Source organism: Trichosurus vulpecula, chromosome 3 (assembly GCF_011100635.1).
Source record: "Trichosurus vulpecula isolate mTriVul1 chromosome 3, mTriVul1.pri, whole genome shotgun sequence".
Lineage (NCBI taxonomy): Eukaryota > Metazoa > Chordata > Mammalia > Diprotodontia > Phalangeridae > Trichosurus > Trichosurus vulpecula.
Genome location: NC_050575.1, coordinates 58,885,860 through 58,906,409, shown reverse-complemented (window position 1 = coordinate 58,906,409; position 20,550 = coordinate 58,885,860). Strand labels below are relative to the sequence as shown.

The following is a 20,550-nucleotide window of genomic DNA, read 5'->3' as shown; positions in this document are numbered from 1 at the left end:
GTTTCTTCACTTGTAAAGTGAAGGAGTAGATTAGATCATTTCTAAAGATCTCTGTCATCTCTAACATGAGAGGCTCCCTTAAAGCGGCCTTATCTTCAGACATCTCCTAGGAAGGTCCAACCAAAGCATGTTCACCAAGGGTAACTTGGATTCAATCCCATCCAATTCCTGGGTCTGTCTAATGGTCAGAACATACTGGAGGGTCTAAGGTCCATGACCCTGGAGGGCTTAATCCCTAAGGCCCAGGCTTCAGCGGCCAAGAAAGTGTCTTTCAATGGCCAACTCCAGCCAGGGCCTGGCTCAGAGCCTGAGTGACCGCCTGTCTCCACGCTCTGGCCAAATTCCTGCTTTAGAATAATAAACAGTGCAGCTCTGGAGAGACGCACAAAAACCCCCATCCCCCCAGGCTGCTAATGGTTTCCCTTGGCCAGGCCCCCTGGCAGGGATATGGGAGGAGGAGAGAGAGGGCACCACAGGGCAGATCAGCCTCCCTGGGGCTGGGGGGAGGGGAGCTGCTGGAGAATATGGTACAGAATGGAGAGCAGAACTGAACGGAGAGGCTTTCTGCTTTCTCTGCTCTGGAATTTGCCTTTAATCTAGGAAGAGTCCACTCACTATTTGCTATTCACTTGGCCTTGGGCAAGTCACAACCTCACCAAGACTCAGTTTCCCCAACTGCAAAATTGAGCAGCAGGAGTTGGTCATCTCCAAAGTCCCTTACAGCTCTAAATTCTATGATGCCATGAGGCCTGGTCTTACCTGGTGGCTTCCAGCTGGAAAGTACTTGGATTCTTATCCAGAATGTGTCCAGACAGGAGCAGGGAGGGCAGTCACAGTAGATAAGAGGGACTGGGCTGACTGTAGAAGGCATTAGGTCAGGGCTTGGCTGCCTCTTGTGATCCTGCCTCTCCCCTGGCCCTCTCTGTCCCCTCCTCTTTATCTCTCCGACACTTTTCCTGACTGTCTGTCACTGCCATTCTGTACTCTAGCTTTCCCAGACAATGAAACCATTAGAATCATGAGATTGGGCTTATCCCGGGCTAAGCCTCTCCCTGGGCAGCAATGATGGGTAAATCAGGGCTTGCTATCCCAGGAACAGAATAATGGAGGCATATGCACATTTGCAAACCATCTCTATGATGTGCTCAACAGGGTATCTTCTGTCCATAACCCTGAACCTGAACCATGTCAAGCAAGAGTGGCGATGGGGGTGGCATTCTAGGAGCTAGTATGAGCTCCCTAGAGTTGGGGGGAAGCACAGATTCGCTACTCCATCCTCTTTACTCTCCCTCCACTCCCCCCAGAGAACAACATCCCCTTTGACCCTGAAGGGAGTTTAGACCTAACCCATTTAACCACCCCTCACTACCTTCTGTCCATTCCCATTGTATTGACTTCCCAAAGACTAAACCCGTCATCCGATTTGTGGGGAAGTCTATGCCCTAGTATCCAGCCCTTTCACATGCCTGGGTTTTAATCCCATCTCCTCCTGTACCATCTCCAAAGTTCTGTTCTCTTCTACCTCCCTTATTTTTTGGTTTATCTTCACTCCTTACTCTTTGATTTATCCATCTGTAAAATGGGGTGATCGGTCTTTAGTTATCAAGACATAGGGAGGAAAGCAAAAATTACATTTGACAGAGCAAAGGGCCTGTGACCCAGGGAAATGTTGGTTTCCATAACCTCAAGTTCCGGAGAGTTTCTTCTTCGGGCAGCTGTCGGCCCTAAACAACTGTGGTCCTCTCCTAACTACTGAGTCACTTGCCCACAGCTCAGACAGTCACTGTTAGAACATAACGGATACATTACTGCAGAGCGAGGAATCTTTGGATCCTCTCTTTACTCAAGCCTGCCAGTTCTACGTATACAGTCTAACTAGGATTGAGCCTCATCTAGTTTAAGACAGAAGTCTGATTTGGGATTTCCTTAATTCTGGATTCTCTCTGTCTGACTACATAAAACCCACTTGTTTTCTGCTTGGCTCTCAGAGAAGTCTGGTTTCCTTTCTCAGTGTCACCTAGCCCAAGCTAGAGAAGTGCTTTCTCTCAGCTACCCTAGTCATCTAGAATAGAAGGGCCCATCAGCTCTCCAGAGCTCACTTTGAATTCAGGTGCCAGAGAGATCCCTGACCCTCCAAGGGATCACACCCATCATGCTCATCTCTTCTTGGGATTCTATTCTCTCTGGACATCCAGATTGGCTTCCACCTGTTCCAGCACAAACTGATCTAGTCTTGGTTTCGCTCACATTTCCTGACTCATCTATTCTTTTCGTACTTCTTTTATTTCTCATATTTTCCTCTTTCCCCAAATGTCCCAGCCTAAAGGCTTCAGCTTCCTCAGCAGCCATCCTTAACTTACAAGTATCTTCATCCCATGGACCATGAGTAAGAAAAAGCATGCAGAATACATATGTGATAAGACATACATTTAACTTGGGGTTTGGGCAGGACTTCTCATCAAACAGCTGAGGGCAGCCATTGATGAAATGGAGAGAAGAAGAATTGGAACCAGACTGGACTGCAAGTGACCTGGAGAAGTCATCTTGTCTCTCCTCCTGACATTGGTCCCATTTTCTAGAGAGCTGAGGACTTCCTGACAGTCAGTGATCAATTAACAAACATTTCTGAAGCATTTCCTGTATGGCAGGCATTGTGCTAAGTTCTGAATATACAAACAAAGGAAAGTCCCTGTCCTCAAAGCGTTTACATTCTAATGGGTCCAGCTACCAGAGGAGTCCTGAAGGGAGTCTCTTTCTTCTGGGGCTTCTAGTACAAAAGATGGCTTGTGTGTGAGGTATGCCTGGAGGCAGGGGAATGGTTCAGCTCTTTTCTGCTTGGTGGTTTGGGATTCTAAAGTTCTTGAAGAAAAACCAGAATTCCTAAGGAGATTCTCTAGACCTATATTTGTCTAAACTTTTGTTCTTATTTCCATGAGACATGGAACAAGATTCTATCAGCCTAGATAAAAGATTTGGGAACAGTCTTCAGACTCATGAGGTAGGAGGAAGAACATCAGTCTGAGAGTCAAGCATCGTTGGTTCAAATCTTGGATCCACTTTGAACTTTCTGTGTGGCCTTATGAAAGTCCTTTCCCTTCTTTGGGTGTTATTTTCTTGTGTAAATCAAGATGAACAGTGGATAGGTGGGGGAGATGTGTGGATTAGATTACTTACAAGATCTGATTTAAGTCTGGCATTCTGTGTTTTATAATTCTCTGACCCATGGTGCTAGTTCCCCGGGAATTACTCCATCCTCATCTCCACTTATTAGAATTCCTGACTTCCCTCAGTGCCCAACTCAGGGGCCACCCACCATAGGAAGCCTCACTGATCTCTCTCCCAGTTCTTTGCACTCTCTCCCTCTAGAAAATACTTTGTTTCCTGACTTGTGTATATATTATATTTCTTTACTTGAGTGTAAGCTCCTTGAGAGCAGGCACTGTTTCATTTTTATGTTTGTATTCTCAGTGCCCAGAGTGTACTTGGCATATGGTGAGCACTTAATGAAAGTTCATTGGATTGAATCCATAGATGCCTTCATCTGGAATTAGAGGGAGGCAGTTGTGTGGGAGTGGGGAGAGTGCAGAGAGGAGGAAAAGGGATGCAATGAGGAGCACTTTTTTGTATGAATTTTTCCAAGTGCACATTTTCTAAATGCCAGAAAATCCTTCTTTCTTGAGCTGCTGTTTATTTTGTGATGCAGCAAGTAGAGTGTGTGACAGTGAAGGGGTAACGTCTGCAGAGTATAGTACTCTGTAGGGGCAAGGTTTTTATGTCTTGGTAAGACCCTTAGCTCCAGCCTCCCCACACCATCAGATTCACCTTCTTCCAACACAAAATAATCCACTATTCAAAACTCTCCAATGACTCTCCCTCCATTGCCCGCCGGTGTAAGCCCAAACTCTGTAGGCATTCATGGCCCCCTGTGATCTAGCCTCAGTTTCAGGGTTAGGGTTCCCCTCAGTTCAGCCAAAGGATAAGGCTCATCCGTTGTCCATCTGATGTGCTTGTGCATCCCTAACTTCAGACCTACCCCTTCTTTGGAATGCACTCCCCCCCCTCCTCTCCTATTGTGTAATTTTGTTGTTACTCAGTGGTTTCAGTCATGTCTGATTCTTCATGACCCCATTTGGGGTTTTCCTGGCAAAGATCCTGGAGTGGTTTGCCATTTTCTTCTCCAGCTCATTTTACAGATAAGGAAACTGAGGTAAACAGGGTTAAGTGACTTGTTCAGGGTCACACAGCTAGTGCATGTCTGAGGCTGCATAGTAAGTTCAAAGCAAGAAGAACCTCAGTAAGGACTGCACCATAGCATCATAAACCTAGGGCAAGAAGGGACCTCAGAGCCCCCTCATTTTACAGATGAGGAAACCGAGGCTTAGGGTGAGGGTCAGGGTGACTTTTCCAAGGTCACAAAGGCAGTAAACCTCATGGACAGGAGTTGAACCCAGGTGCTTTAATTCCAGAGCCAGTGTTCTTTCTATAGAACCAACTTCTCATTTTACAGATGAGGAAACTGAGGCCCAGAGAGCTCCAGTGCCTTATTTACACATCTATTGTGGGAAACAAACCCAGGTCTGCGGACCCCAAACCTAATGCACTTTTTAAGGTCCCCCCCCAACTCTGACATTCTTTATCTCTAAGACTCACGTCCTCCCTGAAGCCTTCCCCAATTGTCCCCACTCTGGTGATTTTCTTTCTCTTCTGATTTTCATGATTACATGTACCTAGAATTCCTCTAGGGGCCTGGTTGGTACTACCTCTGGGCATCCCATCTCTTCTCTCGTGCCCGCCTCGTCCCCTTTTCTAGACTCTGGAAGGCAGAGAGCTTGTTTGTCTCTTTTTTTGTTGCTCCAATGTCCCCTAGCCCTCTGTCCTAGACACAGTAAGTGACCTTTATGAACGATAAGTGAAAGAAAAAAGCATTTCTGAAGCTCTTGGCCAAGAAGTCAGTTAACAAACATTTATTCTAAGCGCTTACTCTCCAGCCACTGTGCTGAGTGCTGGGGATACAAAAAAGAGAAAAACACTGTGTTTTGATAAGGAAGAGGATTCTGACATTCCCTTAAATCCTAGTGCTGACTTGATAACAAAGCACTGCCCCCCACTCCCAATACTTGACCTGCCTCTCTCCTCCAGCCTCCTCCTTGTCCCATCCCTCATCATAGCCCCCAAACTGACCCCTGCTCCCTCCCCTGATATCTCCTTCTATCCTCTCCACTGGATCTTTAGTCTTTATGGGGAAAACCCAAGAGACCAAAAATTCTCTTGGTAACAGTGAGGAATGTTTGTGAGATTGGGGGCATTTGGCGGGGCGGGGGGCGGGGTGGGAGGGAAGAACTATGGCCAAGCCCTCTGTTGCGTCTTGTGCGGCCTCCTAGGAAAGGGACTATGCTTTTCCTCTACCAGTCCCTCTATGCCTGGGCTTCCTGGTCCTTGCTGTGGCCTGGAGGTAGGAACAGCCCCTGCCCCCCATCAAATTCCTATGGTCAGAATTCTCCCTTCTGTTTTCTTTTCCCGCCCACCCTCATTTCCTGTTGTGCTTTCTCCCCCTTCTCGTGGGAGCTCTTTGGACACTGGTTTAGCACTCCCCCCTTTTCCTCCCCAGAGTGGGGCTTTTATATCTCTTTTCCAAATAGCCTGGACTGAGAATTGTGCTTAGGAGAGTTAGTGAGGGGACTCTGGCAGGGGCTGAGAGATGGTAGAGGGGGAGGGCCTCAGAGACATAGGCTTCAGAGGGGGGTATGTGGCTTGTTGATTGGTGGTGGGTAGTGAGTAGTAGTGATGGGCCAACTAGTGATCTCCCCCTCTGGCCTGGCTGAGCTGACCCATCTGGGGCTGAGGGGACATGGTAAGGGATTAGAAATTAGGATTCCTTCTCGAAGTCTGGTGGTAGTGGGAAACATGGGAGATGGGTAATTGGGGCAGCCTGGCCATATGGGGTGTGATGACCCTCTGGGACTTTTTCCTATGAGCCTGATTTCAAGTAAAGAAAGCACTTTTAATGAGGTTTGGGTGAAGGAGTCTCCTTTATCAGACCATGTGTCTCTGATTTATATTCAAGAAATATGGTCACCCTAACTCCAAGCTGAACCCATCTAGGACTGCAAGTTGTAGAGGGATCCAAGGATTCTCCTCTTTCCTTCTTTCTCATGCTCCCACCTCTTCAGGAGAGCTTGGGCCATTGTTCTTATCTCTCCCTCAGAAACTACCCAGCACATACCCCCTGGCTGCCCTGCTTTCCCTCTTTCTACCTCCCCTTTTTGCTCTTCCCCTCCTTCCCTCTTTCTTTTTTTCTCATCCTTACTCACCTTCCCTTTTTGCTCTTTCTGCCTTTCCCTACTTCCCTCACCTTTTTCCCTGCCCTGTATTACCCCTTCTTCTCCTGGCTACTTCCTGTGTTGGCCCTGATCCAGGTTTCTTTGACAGGGCAGAAAAGCAGTGAGAGGCCCCAGCTGGGCCCCAGCGTGAGAGCCAGGGCTGCGTCCAGGTCTGAAGATGTTTCTTGTCCTCTCAGGTAAGAGTGTGTGTGTGTGTGTGTGTGTGTGTGTGTGTGTGTGTGTGGTATGTGAGGGGTAGGGGAATGTGAGTTGGAATGGAGAGAGGGAAACAAAATGGTGGCTTATTGGATCATAAGCCCTATAGCAAAGGTGGGAAGGGCAGGGAAACGGGTGCAAGCTGGAAGCTCAGTTTCCCTACCACATCTCCAAAGTGACTTCAAGCCTTGTTTCCTCCATCTTTAAAATGGGTCAACAGTAGTTCACTCCTTGGCTTTTCAGCAGCCCAGTATTACCCAATGCAAGGGATACATATACCTTTCTTACTTGTTCATGTTCCATACCCTGGCCAGAGCACTCCTCAAGTACCCTGCTGTCTTATTATCTTTTCACCCTCTCCCGCATGACTTTTGTGCCTCCCTCTGTGCCCTTACACTTACCATTCCCCTTATTCAGAATGCCGTCTCTGTCCACCAAGCCATCATCTTCTCATTCTTCAAACTCACCTTTTCCATGAAGGTCCTTTTGTCTCACCTCACCCAGCTCCCTTTGGCCTGTCATTGGTCTATCTCTCCTGGCCATGTCAACACATTTCCAGATGTTTCAGTCTAGGGTTCTCTAGTCCACTTCATGCAAGTGGGGCCTGGCCTATCAGACCTTGTCTAAAGGCTATCAATAGTTTCTTCTATATCTTTTACCACCATGTATAAGACAGGCCTCTGTATGAAATGGAATCTAGACTGATGGACCAACTGATAAAATGAGCAATGAACGACCAAACTGATCAGATTAATTCCTTAATTCCTTTGTTCACCAGACAACCACTTATTTATTAAGTATCTACTGAGTACAGAGAACACTGCACTGGTACTCTGGGGCAGACAAAGATGAATAAAACATGGGGGCCAGTAGGAAAGTGGAGTGTTTTCTTATGTGACCATTATAAGACCTTCAGGTAGTTACTGTAAATCTTGCTAATGTCCTGACCCTTCCAATCCCTGTCTCAGTTTCCCAAATGGCTCTAACTCCTCCCCTGCTCCAGAGCAGTTCTGGAGTCTAGGCCCTAGGCTCTGGCCCAAGCCTAGGCCAGAGAATGGTGGCAGGGCAGAAGGACAGGAAATGACCTAGGAAGCAATGCAGGAAGCCAGAAGCGTTGAGATTGCTTCCTGGGGATTTCCCACTGCTACTCCTTGGCTCTTGACTGGCTTCACTGCTGGGAACTGTGGAGTTGGAACTTGGGCAGAGGGGGAGCCTTGGAGGCCAAGGTTAGGGAGAAAATGAGAGGAACTCATGGCCAAGGGTTCTGGGGCAGGCCTAGGAATGCCAGAGTAAGCTGGGCTGGCCTTCCCAACCCACTCCCCAGTGTGGGGTGGAGGGGCTAGGCTTGGAGACCAGCAGAAGGTGGGGCAGTTGCTATTTTGAATGAAGACATTCTGCCTAAAGACAGGGATTATGGAAGGACTTGTGCGCTAATAGCAGTAATAGGCTCAAAGGATTTATCAACTAGGAAGGCCCTCAAAAAGCCATCTAGCCTAACCATCCCATTTTATAGGTGAGGTAACTGAGTCCAAGAGAAATTAAGTGACTTATCAAAACTTGCACAGACAGTAACTAGCAAGTCCAAGTTTCAAACCTAGTTCCTCTGACTCCAAATATGGTGTTCTTTCCACATTGGAATAGGACAAGCACTGAATAGGGCATCTCAGGTCTTCTGCCTTGCCTTCCCCTTTATTCTCCCTTCTGTCTCCTTTTTCCCCCAAGCTTGGCTGTGGCTGTTGTTATTACTGCCTGAGGCCAAGGCACTGGTGATAACCCCCCATGGTTCAGAGTTCATCCTCAACGTCTCCAGCACCTTCGTCCTGACTTGCACAGGGGATGCCCCAGTGGCCTGGGAAAAGACTCCTCAGCAGACCCCACCACCTGTTCTTGAGGCCCAGGATGGCACCTTCTCCAGTGTCTTGACCCTCACCAACGTCACTGGCTTTGACACAGGAGAGTACATATGTTCCTACAATGGCTCCCAAGGCCTGGAGTTTGGTGGGCAGAAGCGGGTCTACATCTTTGTGCCAGGTGAGTGGAGGCTTTGGGGTCCAGAAGTGAAGGTCCCTGCTGACTCCCTATAGTGACATACCAGGATACTGGGCTTTGCTGCTGCCATCCGAGGGATATTATCATTATTACTATTATCACCATGGTTTCATTCTTCTCATCTTTTGGGACAAGTGTTCAGATTGAAAAGATCTGAACACAAGTCACTATCTTATTAATATACTTATAGATTTAATGTTCTTTGGACTCTTATGGAAGCAGATAAAAAAGACTGCATTTTGTGATTGAATAAGTGTATTGGGATCTTCTATAGACTCACCTAATGCGTCTTGGGACAGCCTCCATGACAATTGGATGACAGAGGTAACATGTGCCTCATCCTTTTCCCATAAGGTTTTTATTTCTTCTACTAAGCCTATACATTTCGCAATTTTTCATTCCACATAATATTAAGATTTTGAGCATTCAGGCAACAGTTCTTCGAAATGTTGTTTTTAAATCTTTATGCCTCAGTATTGTGTCTGGACAGCTGTGGGAAAAAGTTCTGACTGCTCCGATACAGTTTATCTGTTGAATCTTCAAGGCTATTTGGAGTTTATTTGTTTATCATTCCTCATTCTCATCTTTTTTTTGGTGGGGTTCGCGTAGAGATAGCTTACTGTTAAGTGCACTGGGTTTAATGTGTTCGTTAAATTGCATTGTTGAAGCAGCATCATAAGAACAAACCTATACTGAGGCCCTACTCAGTGTAGAACCCTTTGCAAAGCACTGTGGGTGATACAATGAGTCGTAAGTCCCAGTCCATGCCTGAAAAGGGCTGACAATCTAGCTGGTGAGCTAGCACCGGAATACAAAGAGAGCAATCCCACTATGTGGTGCACTGAAGTCCGGTCATGATGACTTTTTAGAGAGTGTTTTTTGGTTTAGCAAGTGATTTGTGCACAGTATTTCATTTGAGCCTCACAACAGTCGTGTGAAGTAACTAATGTAGGATATAATAATCTCCCCATTTTATGGATAAGGGAACTGAGGTACAGAAAGGTAATGACACTTACCCACATGGCTAGTAAGTGACATTCCAAATTCCAAAACTAATCTTCTTTCTACTATCCCTTACTGCTTCTCATCCTCTTCCAAACACTGTATGTATAACTTCCCAACAGTTAATATCTATCATCAATATCTCATAATGGAATGGGAGGTAGTGAGCTCCCTTTCACTTGGGGGATGTCATAGAGGGAATTTCTGTTCAACTGGGGGTTGGAACTGGGTTACTTCTGAGATTCCTTTCAACTTTGTGATTCTTCTCTATGGAGAGGTCACTAGGGACTGTGATCCTCCTAGAAAACATAAGATGAGCTGGGCCTTGAAGAAAGAGGAGAATCTGAGACAGCTGTACCCCTGATTCAAGAGCCCTGATTTGGGAGTCAGGAAACCTACATTCTAGTGCCAACTCTGCTACTCAGTTATTGTGATTTTTTTTTTCTTTTTTGGAGGCAATCAGGGTTAAGTGACTTGCCCAGGGTCACACAGCTAGTAAGTGTCTGAGATGAGATTTGAACTCCTGACCCCAGGGCTGGTGCTCTATCCACTGTGCCACCTAGCTGCCCTGATTTATTTTATTTTATTCATCGATTTTATTTATTATTTATTCCCTCTCTAATACATCCTGAACATTCTGCTTGATTAATCTTCCTAATGTATACCTCTGATCTTGTTATTTCTTTGTTTAAAAAACTTCACTGGCTCCCCGTTGTTTATAGAATCATGTCCAGACCTATATTGATAGTCCTATACCTTTCTAATCTTTCTCTTAATGCTTTGGCAAGGCAGGGATACCGGTTTGGAGACTCAGGCAGGGAGGGATTTCCCAGCAGAGAAGCCAGTGTCCCTGGGACATGTCACAGTTTGGCTCTGCCTCCAGGGTTCTCTCCTATCTGCCTCCTTGTCCACTCTTAGAACCTCATCATTCTTTCTGTAGACTCTTCTGTGGACTTCCTCCCTGTGGACCCTGAAGAGCTGTTCATCTTCTTCACGGGAGACAGTGAGACAACAATCCCGTGTCGAGTAACTGACCCAAAGCTGGTGGTGACACTGCATGAGAAGAAGGTGGATGTGTCACTGCCTGTTCCCTATGACCACCAGCGTGGCTTCACCGGCCCCTTTGAGGACAAGACCTACATCTGCAAAACCATCATTGATGAGAGGGAGGTAGACTCTGAAGCCTATTATGTCTACCGAATCCAAGGTGAGGACCTTGCCCTCCTGAGCCAACTTCTCTTGCCCCTCGCTTCCCTACAATAAATCAACGCCCATTTATTTAGCACCTTCTATGTGCCAGACACTGTTAGGATTGTTGTCCAGTAGTTCTTCAGTCTCTGTGACCTTATTTGGGGTTTTATTGGTAAAGATGCTGGAGGGGTTCGCCATTTCCTTCTCCAGCTCATTTTACAGATGAAGAAACTGAGGCAAACAGGGTTAAGTGACTTGTCCAGGTCACAGAGCTAGGAAGCATCTGAAGCCATATTTGAACTCAAGAAGATAAGTCTTTCTGACTCCAGGCAGAGGCACTCTTTCCACTGCACCACCCAGCTGCCTGCCATTTTGTTAGATACTGGGTGTTCAAAGATAAAAAATGCCAACAGTGCCTGCCATCAAGACAGTCATAGTTTATTGGAAGGAGCCAATAGGTACACACACACACACACACACACACACACACACATACACACCCCCCAAATATAAGGTAATTTGACGAGAAGGAGGCCCTAGTAGCTGGGAACAAGAAAAACTTTATATAAGAATTGGTGCTTAAATTAACCTTTGAAGCTAACAGGATGTTCTAAAAGTTAGAGGTGAGGACCGGTGGAGGGGGGGGGAGGGGTGGATTCTAGGCATGACAAGCAGCTTGTACAAAGGTATAGGGTTGGGAGATGAAGAAAGGCAAGAGGGCCTGTTTGCTTTGCCCCATAAAGCCCGTCCCCAATTAAGAGTCATATTACAGCACCAAGGACAGAGAAAAGCTTTCTGTTAGCCTGTCCCCAAGGTTCTAAGCTTGCCTATGAATAGTCAATAAATTACTCATATTAACAATAAAAATTCACATATAATAATCATCATCCCACCCACATGTCAATCATTTTGTCCTTTCCAAAGCAGTTTCACTCCCATTACCTTCTGTGAGCTTCCTTGTAGCCATATGAGGCAGGGACAGTTACTGCTATTTTCATCTTATTCATGAGAAAATTGAGGCGCTGAAAACTGAGGGGAGGTTAAGTCCCCCAGGAGCACAGGATTCTAGGACTTAGAGCTGGAAGGCACTTCTGAGCTCATTAAGTCCAGCCCCCTCATTTTACAGATGAGAGAATGGAGGCCCAAAGAGCTGAAATGATCATTGGTGTGTGGGGAGTCTTTGATGTGTGGGTTTATCTCACATGATTCTTGCCTGTGTCTTTCCATAGATCTCCATAGAGGATTGACCCAATACACTATAGAACTAGTCTGGTTCTGGATGCCAGTGCAATTCAGTCCAACAAATTCAATTCAATCCAACCAATATGTCCACCTGTTGTCATTCATTCTTACTATGTGACCAGTCCACCATCATACGTATCTTTGAGGGGATTATAGGGTCATAGATCTAAACTGGAAGAGACCTCAAAAGCCAATTAGTTCAACCTTATGGTCTCACAGACGAGGAAAATGATCAGGGAAACTTAGGAGACACAGATAGTAACCATTGGGAGTGGGATTTGAACTCATAGTCACTGACTCCAGAGCCAGTGAATTCTCTTTCCTGCTTCCTTTGCTACTTCTCACTTTATTCCTATTCATTTTCATCTTATTAGATTCAGATGATGAGATTCCCTTTCCAAATCCTGACTTGGTTATTAAATATACTAGCTATTTCTTTCTGCTGCCAGTCCTGTGAACTCTAGCTGCTTGACTTCCCTCTTTCTCTCCACAGTCTCATCTATCAATGTCTCAGTGAATGCAGTTCAGACTGTGGTGCGGAAGGGTGAGAACATCACTGTCCTCTGCATCGTGAAGGGTAATGAGATGGTGAACTTTGACTGGACCTACCCTCGAATGGAGGTGAGGGAACAATCAGGAGAAGTGGGAAGGGTGGTAGATGGTCTAGTCTTGACAAAGATGAGGGTGAAGAGAGAGAATAAAGGTGATGGAAATAGCCACTCTTACCAGGGCCAATGCTCAGTGACAGTGAGGGAGGGAGGGCTCTGAAGGGAGGTGGGTCAAAAAAGATGCTGGACTCTATATGTTTTCTTCCATGTTCTTCTTCCTTGAGTGAGACCTTCTGGTCTGAGTTAGGCTGAAGTTGTCAATCGCAAGTCAGCTATCCTTCCCTCCTCAAGTCAGATAAGCCCTTTGGCCCCTCCTCTTTGTCTTAGTATGCATGTGTCATAGAAGAAGCCATGGAAGTCCATGCCAGTGGCCCCTAGCTTTTCCTATTTCTGATGCCATGTACCCCCAAAGGTTTCTTTTAAGCTTTCCCTGATTTCTCTGGAAACTGAGACCTTTCCCTGTCCTGTCCCTGCAGAGCAAGCGGCTGGTGGAGCCAGTGACAGATTTCCTGTCAGGGATAGAATATGATATCCGCTCCATCCTGCATATCCCCAGTGCTGAGCTAGGAGATTCCGGTACCTATGTCTGCAACGTCTCAGAGAGCTACAATGGGCACAGGGACATGAAAGGGGTCAATGTCACTGTGATTGGTGAGTACAAAGACCCAGCCCTCACTTTCACCCCACTGGCCAAACAAATGGGGATGGAACCACCCTTGAGGAATGAGGGAGCAATGGTCTTAGGACCAGGCTGGGTGTATTGTATAAGGGGGGAGGCTACCTCTAATGAGAGCCCATGAAAACTGAGTCTGACTCCCTCTCCTCTACCTCTTCTCTGAGCCCCATACCTCCTCTCCACCCCTTATGAGCTCCTGTTCTCTTGTGAAATTCTAATCTCATTTTCTCTGATTCTTTGACTCATTTCAGATAAAGGATTTGTGAGGTTTCTGGGGGAGTTAGATGAGCTGGAGTTTGCTGAGCTGCACAAGAGTCGAACACTACAGATGCTCATAGAAGCATACCCTGCACCCACCATTGTGTGGCTCAAGGACAACCAGACATTGGGCTCCGGGACTGCCAGTGAAATCTCTATCTCCACCAGGAATTTGTCTGAAACAAGGTGAGCCAAGCTCCTTGACGAAAGGAGCCAATATATGGATGATATTTGCATCCTCTCCTTCTCTAACATGATGCCTAGACTCACATAAGCCGGACCTCTATCCTTAGAGGCACTTTTCGGTCAGCTGCTGATACCTTTCCCAAAGAGATACTTCATGTATGTAACAGTGTTTGGATGGAGGCCAGAGCTTCAGGCGTTAACTGGTACCAGGAGGCTTTGGCCTGAATCAAAAGAGGGTTGTCTAGGGCTGGAGCTGTTGTCAGGAGGAGAAACAGATACGGTCGCAATAAAGTAGGAACCCAGACAATGAACCATTCTAAGGACTGGGAAGTGAAAAAAGAGGGAGAGGAAAAGGGAAGAAGAGGAAAGGAGAGGAGAGGAGGGGCAGGGGAGGAGAGGAGAGGGAAGGAGAGGAGAAGGGAGGGGAGAGGAGAGGAGAGGAGAGGGGAGGAGAGGAGAGGAGAGGAGAGGAGAGGGGAGGAGAGGAGAGGAGAGGAGAGGAGAGGGGAGGAGAGGAGAGGAGAGGAGAGGGGAGGAGAGGGGAGGAGAGGGGAGGGGAGGAGAGGGGAGGGGAGGGGAGGAGAGGGGAGGAGGAGAGGGAGGAGGGAGGAGAGGGAGGAGAGGAGAGGAGAGGGAGAGGGAGAGGGAGGAGAGGGAGGGAAGGGGAGGAGAGGAGGAGAGGAGAGGAGAGGGTAGGGAGGAAGGGGAGGAGAGGGGAGGAGGGAGAGGAGAGGGAGGAAGAGGAGGAGAGGAGAGGAGAGGAGAGGAGAGGAGAAGGAGAGGAGCGGAGAAGAAGGAGAGGAGAGGAGAGGAGAGGAGAGGGAGAGAGGAGGAGAGAGGAGAGGAGAGGAGAGAAGAGGGGAGGAGAGGGGAGGGAAGGGGAGGAGAGGAGAGGGGAGGAGAGGAGAGGGGAGGAGAGGGAAGGAGAGGAAAGGAGAGGGAAGGGGAGGGAAGAGGAGGGAAAGGGAAGAGAGGGGAGAAGGGAAGAGGAGGTGAAGGGAGAAGAGAAGGAGAGGAGGAGAGGAGAGGGAAGAGAGGAGAAGAAAGAAAAATACCTGCACTGTCTTCTTGACTGCCTATGGACTGGGTACCATGCCCTTGGGGTCAGTTACCTCTATATCCTAATTACCTTCCTCTACTCCCTACCCACCACACAGCCATACAAACATGCACACACATACAAATATGCACATACACACTCCCAGAGCCCTAGTCCCATCAGAACAGCTGATGAACTCTTATTCTAAGTGTAGCGGACAGAGCACAGGACTGCACTAGCAGCTTAGAGATCTAGATTCTGGACTCTAATCTTGGCTCTGCCAGCCCAAGGAAGGCCTGCTGTTTGACTTTGGTCAATGGTGTGTAGAATGCTAGATTTCAAGTCAGATGACTGGAATTCTAATACTAATTCTAATACTGTTTCTGCCACTATAGTATCTTGGGCAGGTCATTTGCCGCTCTGTGCCTCAGTTTCACCATCTTTAAAGTTAGAGGTTTAGACTAAATCCAGTTCAATAATCATTTAAGAGCCCATTATGTGGAAGACACTGTTAGACTGGGGATACATATTCAACAAAACCGTCCCTGACCTCCAGCAGCTCACCTTCTACTTGGGGAGGGAGAGGAAAAGACGAGACAGTATTTACACAGATATAAAAATACAATATAATTTTAGAAGAGGCAGCTAGAGAGATCAGGAAAGGCTTCCTGGATGAAATAAGACCTGGGATGAAGCTTGAAGGAAACCAGGGATTCTGAGAGGCCAACATGATGAGGGAGTCCATTGGCTGTCACTTAGCAAACACTTATTAAGTAATTATTATGTGCCAGGCACTGTGCTAAAGATATTTTTGTTTTTTAGCCAATTTGTGATGCCATTTGGGGTTTTCTTGGCAAAGATACTGGAGTGGTTTGCCATTTCCTTCTCCAGCTCATTTTACAGATGAGGAAACTGAGGCAGACAGGGTTAAATGACTTGTCCAGGATCACACAGCTGTCTGAGGCCAGATTTGAGCTCAGGTCTTTCTGACTCCAGGGCTGGGGCTCTATTCACAGCGCTGCTTAGCTGCCTGTGCTGAAGATATACAGAAAGGCAGAAGACAATCTCTGATCTTCAGGTGCTCACAGTGTAATGGGGAAAGGCAACATGCATAGAACTATGTGCAGAGACATGGAGGCAGACGAAGGGCTTCGGACAATAGGATCTGATTGTTCAAATCAAATAAGATGGTTTTCCTGGAGCCTAGAGGACGTGGACAGGAGTGACACAAAATAGGTCAAAAAGATGGATTGTAGCCACACTGTGAAGGGCTTTAAATGTCAGACTGAGGCGTTTGTATTTTATCTGAAAAGTAATTAATTGGGAACCACTGAAACTTGTTGAGCAGGGAAGTAGCTTGATCAGGCAGCTGTATAAAGGATGGATTGCAGAATGGAGGGATTCTAGGCACAGAGACCAGTTAGGAGGCTATTGTAATAGTCACGGCTATAGGTGATGATGATGGTCCCGTGAGTTGTGAACATTCACCACTGATAGATTAAGGGAGGGATGAAGGGAAAGAGTGAATCCTAGAGGCCTGCTTCAAGACTGCCAATGTGGGTGACTGGACGGATGGTGGTGCCTTTGACAGAAATGGGGAGATTTAGAGGCAGGACTGGGTTTGGGGGGGGTGTTTTCTAGAGTACTTTCCAGCTTTAAGATTCCATAATTTTGCGATGCTTCCTTCCTCCGCAGGTATATATCAGAGCTGACCCTAGTGCGGGTGAAAGTGAATGAAGGGGGTCATTATACCCTCAGAGCCTTCCATGATGATGCTGCTGACTCATTCTCCTTCCAGCTACAGATCAATGGTGAGGAGAGGTTCCTTAGAGGGTCACCCCTCCCATTCTTTTCCTTCTTTTCCTCCCCTCACCTCCCATATCCCTCAGTTCCCTCCCTGCCTCCCTCTCCCAGTCCTTGGCCTAGCCCATCTTCCCCCTCCTTGCCTCCACACTGACCCTCTTCTCTTGCCTCACTTTGGACAGTTCCTGCTAAGGTGATGGATCTGAGCGAGAGCCACCCCAGCAGTGGGGAGCAGCTCCTCACTTGCCGAAGCCAGGGGATGCCACAGCCTGTCCTTAACTGGTTCAGTTGCAGTGATTTTAAGAGGTGAGTGGAGACACCAATCCCAGGTGGCAGTGCCCCGGGCCTTTGGCCTACAGGAACAAAGGGCAAATCAATCAACAAGTATTTATTAGGTACATACTATGTGCCAAGCACTTTGCTAAATAGAAGACACAAAGAAAAAGCAAAAATATTCCATGCCCAAAAAAACTTACATTTTAATGGTCCCGAGGGAACATGTATCCAAAGCTTCCGAGTTCATAGAAACATCAAATCCTTGGGCATGGGCTGGGACCCCCTAATGGAGAAGGGTTAGAATAACATCTCATCCATTCACCTGCTTTTGGCTCTTCCATTGTCCCAAGATAGAGATGATTTTTTTGTTCGTCAAAACATCCACAGAGACCCATGGGGCCTCTATAGATCCCATGATTCTGTACCTTACCAACTGAAGGGAAGTTCTTCTTTTCATCTACCCTACATCAATCCTGCTTCCAAGTAATTTCCTTCCAGAACTACTCTTGGCCCTTTAAGCAGGGGCACAAAGACAGGCCAGTTCTGGAGAGTTGGCAGGACTGAGATCCTAATAGCTCCTTTCTTTTCCTTGGAATTTCTCGTTCTGGCTACTCATAGCCTGGCAATTCATCTGGGACCAGTATGGCCTCTGGGGGGAGGAGCAAGACAGGGCAGCATTTATAAAGAAGCTAGTTGGCCAGGTTCTGATATGGAAGAATTTGGTGGGGGGGTAGAGATGAAGATTTTCCCTTAAGCCCACCAGATTATAAAAGCACCTACTATTCCTCCCTGGCATTGCCAAAAGGCTCTTGAGAAGTAAATGGGGACAAGATAAGATACTCTGGACCCACCTTCAAGAGGTCTTTACTAATCCTTCTGAATGCTAATGCCTTTCCTCAGTTGATTATTTCCGAGTTATCCTGCATATATATTTGTTTGTACATAGTTGTTTGGACATTGTCTCTCCCATTAGACTGTGAGTTCCTCAAGAGCAAGGACTATTTTTTTGGCCTTTCTTTGTACTACCAGTGCTTAGCATGGTGCCTGGAACAAAGTAGAAATTTGTGGACTGACTGAGTAGGGGCTCTTCACCCTTTCTGCATCATAGACCCCTAGGGTAGTCTGGTGAAACCTGTGGATTCATCAGAATAATGTTTTTAAATGCATAAAATAAAATACCTAGGATTATAAAGAAAACCAATTATATTAAAATACAACTAGCAAAATGTTTTTTAAAAAAATTCATGAACTCCTGGTTAAGAACTCCTGCAGTCTAGATCAATAGGTAAAAAGAAGTTTTGGGGGTAGTGCATGGTTAGACTGGTGGATGAAAAGATTGGCTGGTAAAACTGGATAAAGTAGGGCAAAACTGATCCTGCTGGGCTTCCATCCCAAATAGGTGTCCCCGTGATGTTCTGCCTACCCCACTGGGGAACAGCTCCAAGGAGGAAACCCAGCTGGAAACCAATGTGACCTACTGGGAGCAAGAGAAATTGTTTGAGGTAGTCAGCATCCTGCGCTTGCAACGTGTGGACCAGCCCCTCTCTGTCATTTGCGACGTACACAACCTCCTGGGGAGAGACAGCAAGGAAGTCACCATTGTTCCACACTGTGAGTCCCAAGGCCCACAGCCGTAGTAGCTGGCTTCTTCTCTTGTGCCGCACTCACCTTGAGGACATCCCATGCTGGGTGTGACCATGCAGGCCCATGCACATGTCTAGATATAATGAGCACAGGTATATGAGGATGCTGGTGCCCCCAGACACAGGTGTATCTTCTAAACCCTCTCCCACAGCTCTGAGAAGTCCAGTTTTTCTTCCTCCCAGTCCCTGGCAGAAGTCCAGATCAGGCACTGCTCTGTAGAGACCCAAGTTCTGGACAGAGTGAATTGAGGGGATATAGTAACTGGCTGAAACAGACCATGGGTGTAGAAGAGAAACATTCTATAAAATATCAGCCTATGCAGACAGAGCAGCAAATGCTTTTGATGGGGCAAGAGCCTATTAAGATAGAGGGAGGCCAGGAGGACTCTAGTTCTCTCTTTTTGTTAGGCAGGGAATATAATAACATTAGCACACCTTTCTATGGCACTTTAAGGTTTACCAGTCACCTTCCTCACAACAACTCTGTGAACCAGGTGGTGCAAATATTATTAGATAATGTTTTATTATACAGAAGTTAAATGACTTGCCCAGAGTCACACGATTAGTAAGTATCAGAGCCCAGACAACTACTCCAGGCTTTTGACTGCCAGACCAGTAAATTCCCAATGATTGAGTGACCAGCTTCAGAGGGAAAGGACAGCTTCCCTAGAGGGAATTTGGGGACATGGAGGAGCAGGGCAGGAGAAGTGGCATCACCAGCCCAGAGAGGGTCTAGAGATGAGGGGAGCACTTTCAGAGGGAGGGAATAATAAAGAAGAAGGCTCAGTAGATGGATCAAACAGACAACAATCAGGAGATGAGAAACGAGATTAGGAGGAGAAATGGGGAACGGAAGCTTAATAAAGAGGAGAGAGGCGGAGGCTGAAGGCTTGACATTGGGGAGAAGAGGCTCTGACAATGGGGGCCTGTCATCTCTGTCTCCATCCACATGTAGCCAAACTCTTCAGGAGTGACCCACAAAACCATGATTCCTTGGTTGGCTACAAAGTGATGATCTCACCTCAACTTTGTCTCCTCACCAAAGCACATGACCCTTTTATTTCTCCTATTGACTCTCTATCCCATTCCCCTTCATAATGATTCCAAACCTGTGTTTCTCTCCTTGGCAATCTTTGTCTTTGCCAAGGCCAACACCCCTGCTCTTGTCTCTCCTTCAGAACCTTGTCCTCCCTCCCCCACATCCTCTCTCCTTCATGAATTTCCAACCTCTTTCCTGAGCTCCATTGACTCATTTTCCTCTGCTTGTTGTCTATCCATTAGATGTGAGCTCCTCAAGTGTAGGGACTATCTATATTTGCCCTTTTGTGTAACCCTAGCACCTGTTATCATACCTGGAATGCAATAAGTGCTTAATAAATGCTTGTTGGCTGACTGCTTGCAAACATACATTGGTCTCTCTAATCCTAAGAAAGAAAGAAGGAAAGGAAGGAAGGAAGGAAAGAAGAAAAAGAAAGAAGGAAGGAAGGAAAAAAGGAAAAAGAAAAGAAAGAAGGAAAAAAGAAAGGAAGGACAGAAAGAGGAAAGGAAGGGGGAAAGAGAAAGTAAGGGAGGAAAAAAGAAAGAAAGGAAGGAAGGAAAAAAGAAAAAAGGAAGGAAGGAAGCAAAAAGAAAGACAGAAGGAAGGAAAAAAGAAAAAGAAAGAAAAAAGGAAGGAAAAAAGAAAGGGAAGAAGGAAGGAAGGAAGAAAAAAGAAAAAAGAAAAGAAGGAAGGAACAAGGAAGGAAAGAAAAAAGAAAGTAAGGAAAAAAGAAAGGAAGAAAAGAAAGAAAAAAGAAAGGAAGGAAGGAGGGAAAGAAAGGCAGGAAGGAAGAAAGAAAGAAAGGAAAGAAAGAAAGAAAGAAAGAAAGGAAGGAAGGAAGGAAGGAAGGAAGGAAGAAAGGAAAGAAAGAAAGAAAGAAAGAAAGAAAGAAAGAAAGAAAGAAAGAAAGAAAGAAAGGAAGGAAGAGGAAGGAAGGAAAGAGAAGGAAAGGAAAGAAAAGAGAAAGAAAGAAAGGAAGGAAGGAGGAAGGAAGGAAGGAAG

General features: G+C 46.5%; 1 protein-coding gene across 1 annotated transcript in view; it reads left to right on the top strand.

Annotated features, from left to right (window-relative positions):
• Nucleotides 1-20,550, top strand: part of PDGFRB (platelet derived growth factor receptor beta) — a gene marked incomplete in the record, with an annotated part of 47,036 nt that overhangs the window by 19,475 nt on the left and 7,011 nt on the right. The window contains 9 exon segments of the mRNA XM_036750772.1: nucleotides 6,430-6,517; nucleotides 8,259-8,567; nucleotides 10,528-10,794; nucleotides 12,514-12,641; nucleotides 13,105-13,279; nucleotides 13,556-13,748; nucleotides 16,483-16,598; nucleotides 16,773-16,896; nucleotides 18,266-18,477. Coding sequence (XP_036606667.1) covers nucleotides 6,499-6,517; nucleotides 8,259-8,567; nucleotides 10,528-10,794; nucleotides 12,514-12,641; nucleotides 13,105-13,279; nucleotides 13,556-13,748; nucleotides 16,483-16,598; nucleotides 16,773-16,896; nucleotides 18,266-18,477 — 1,543 coding nt within the window.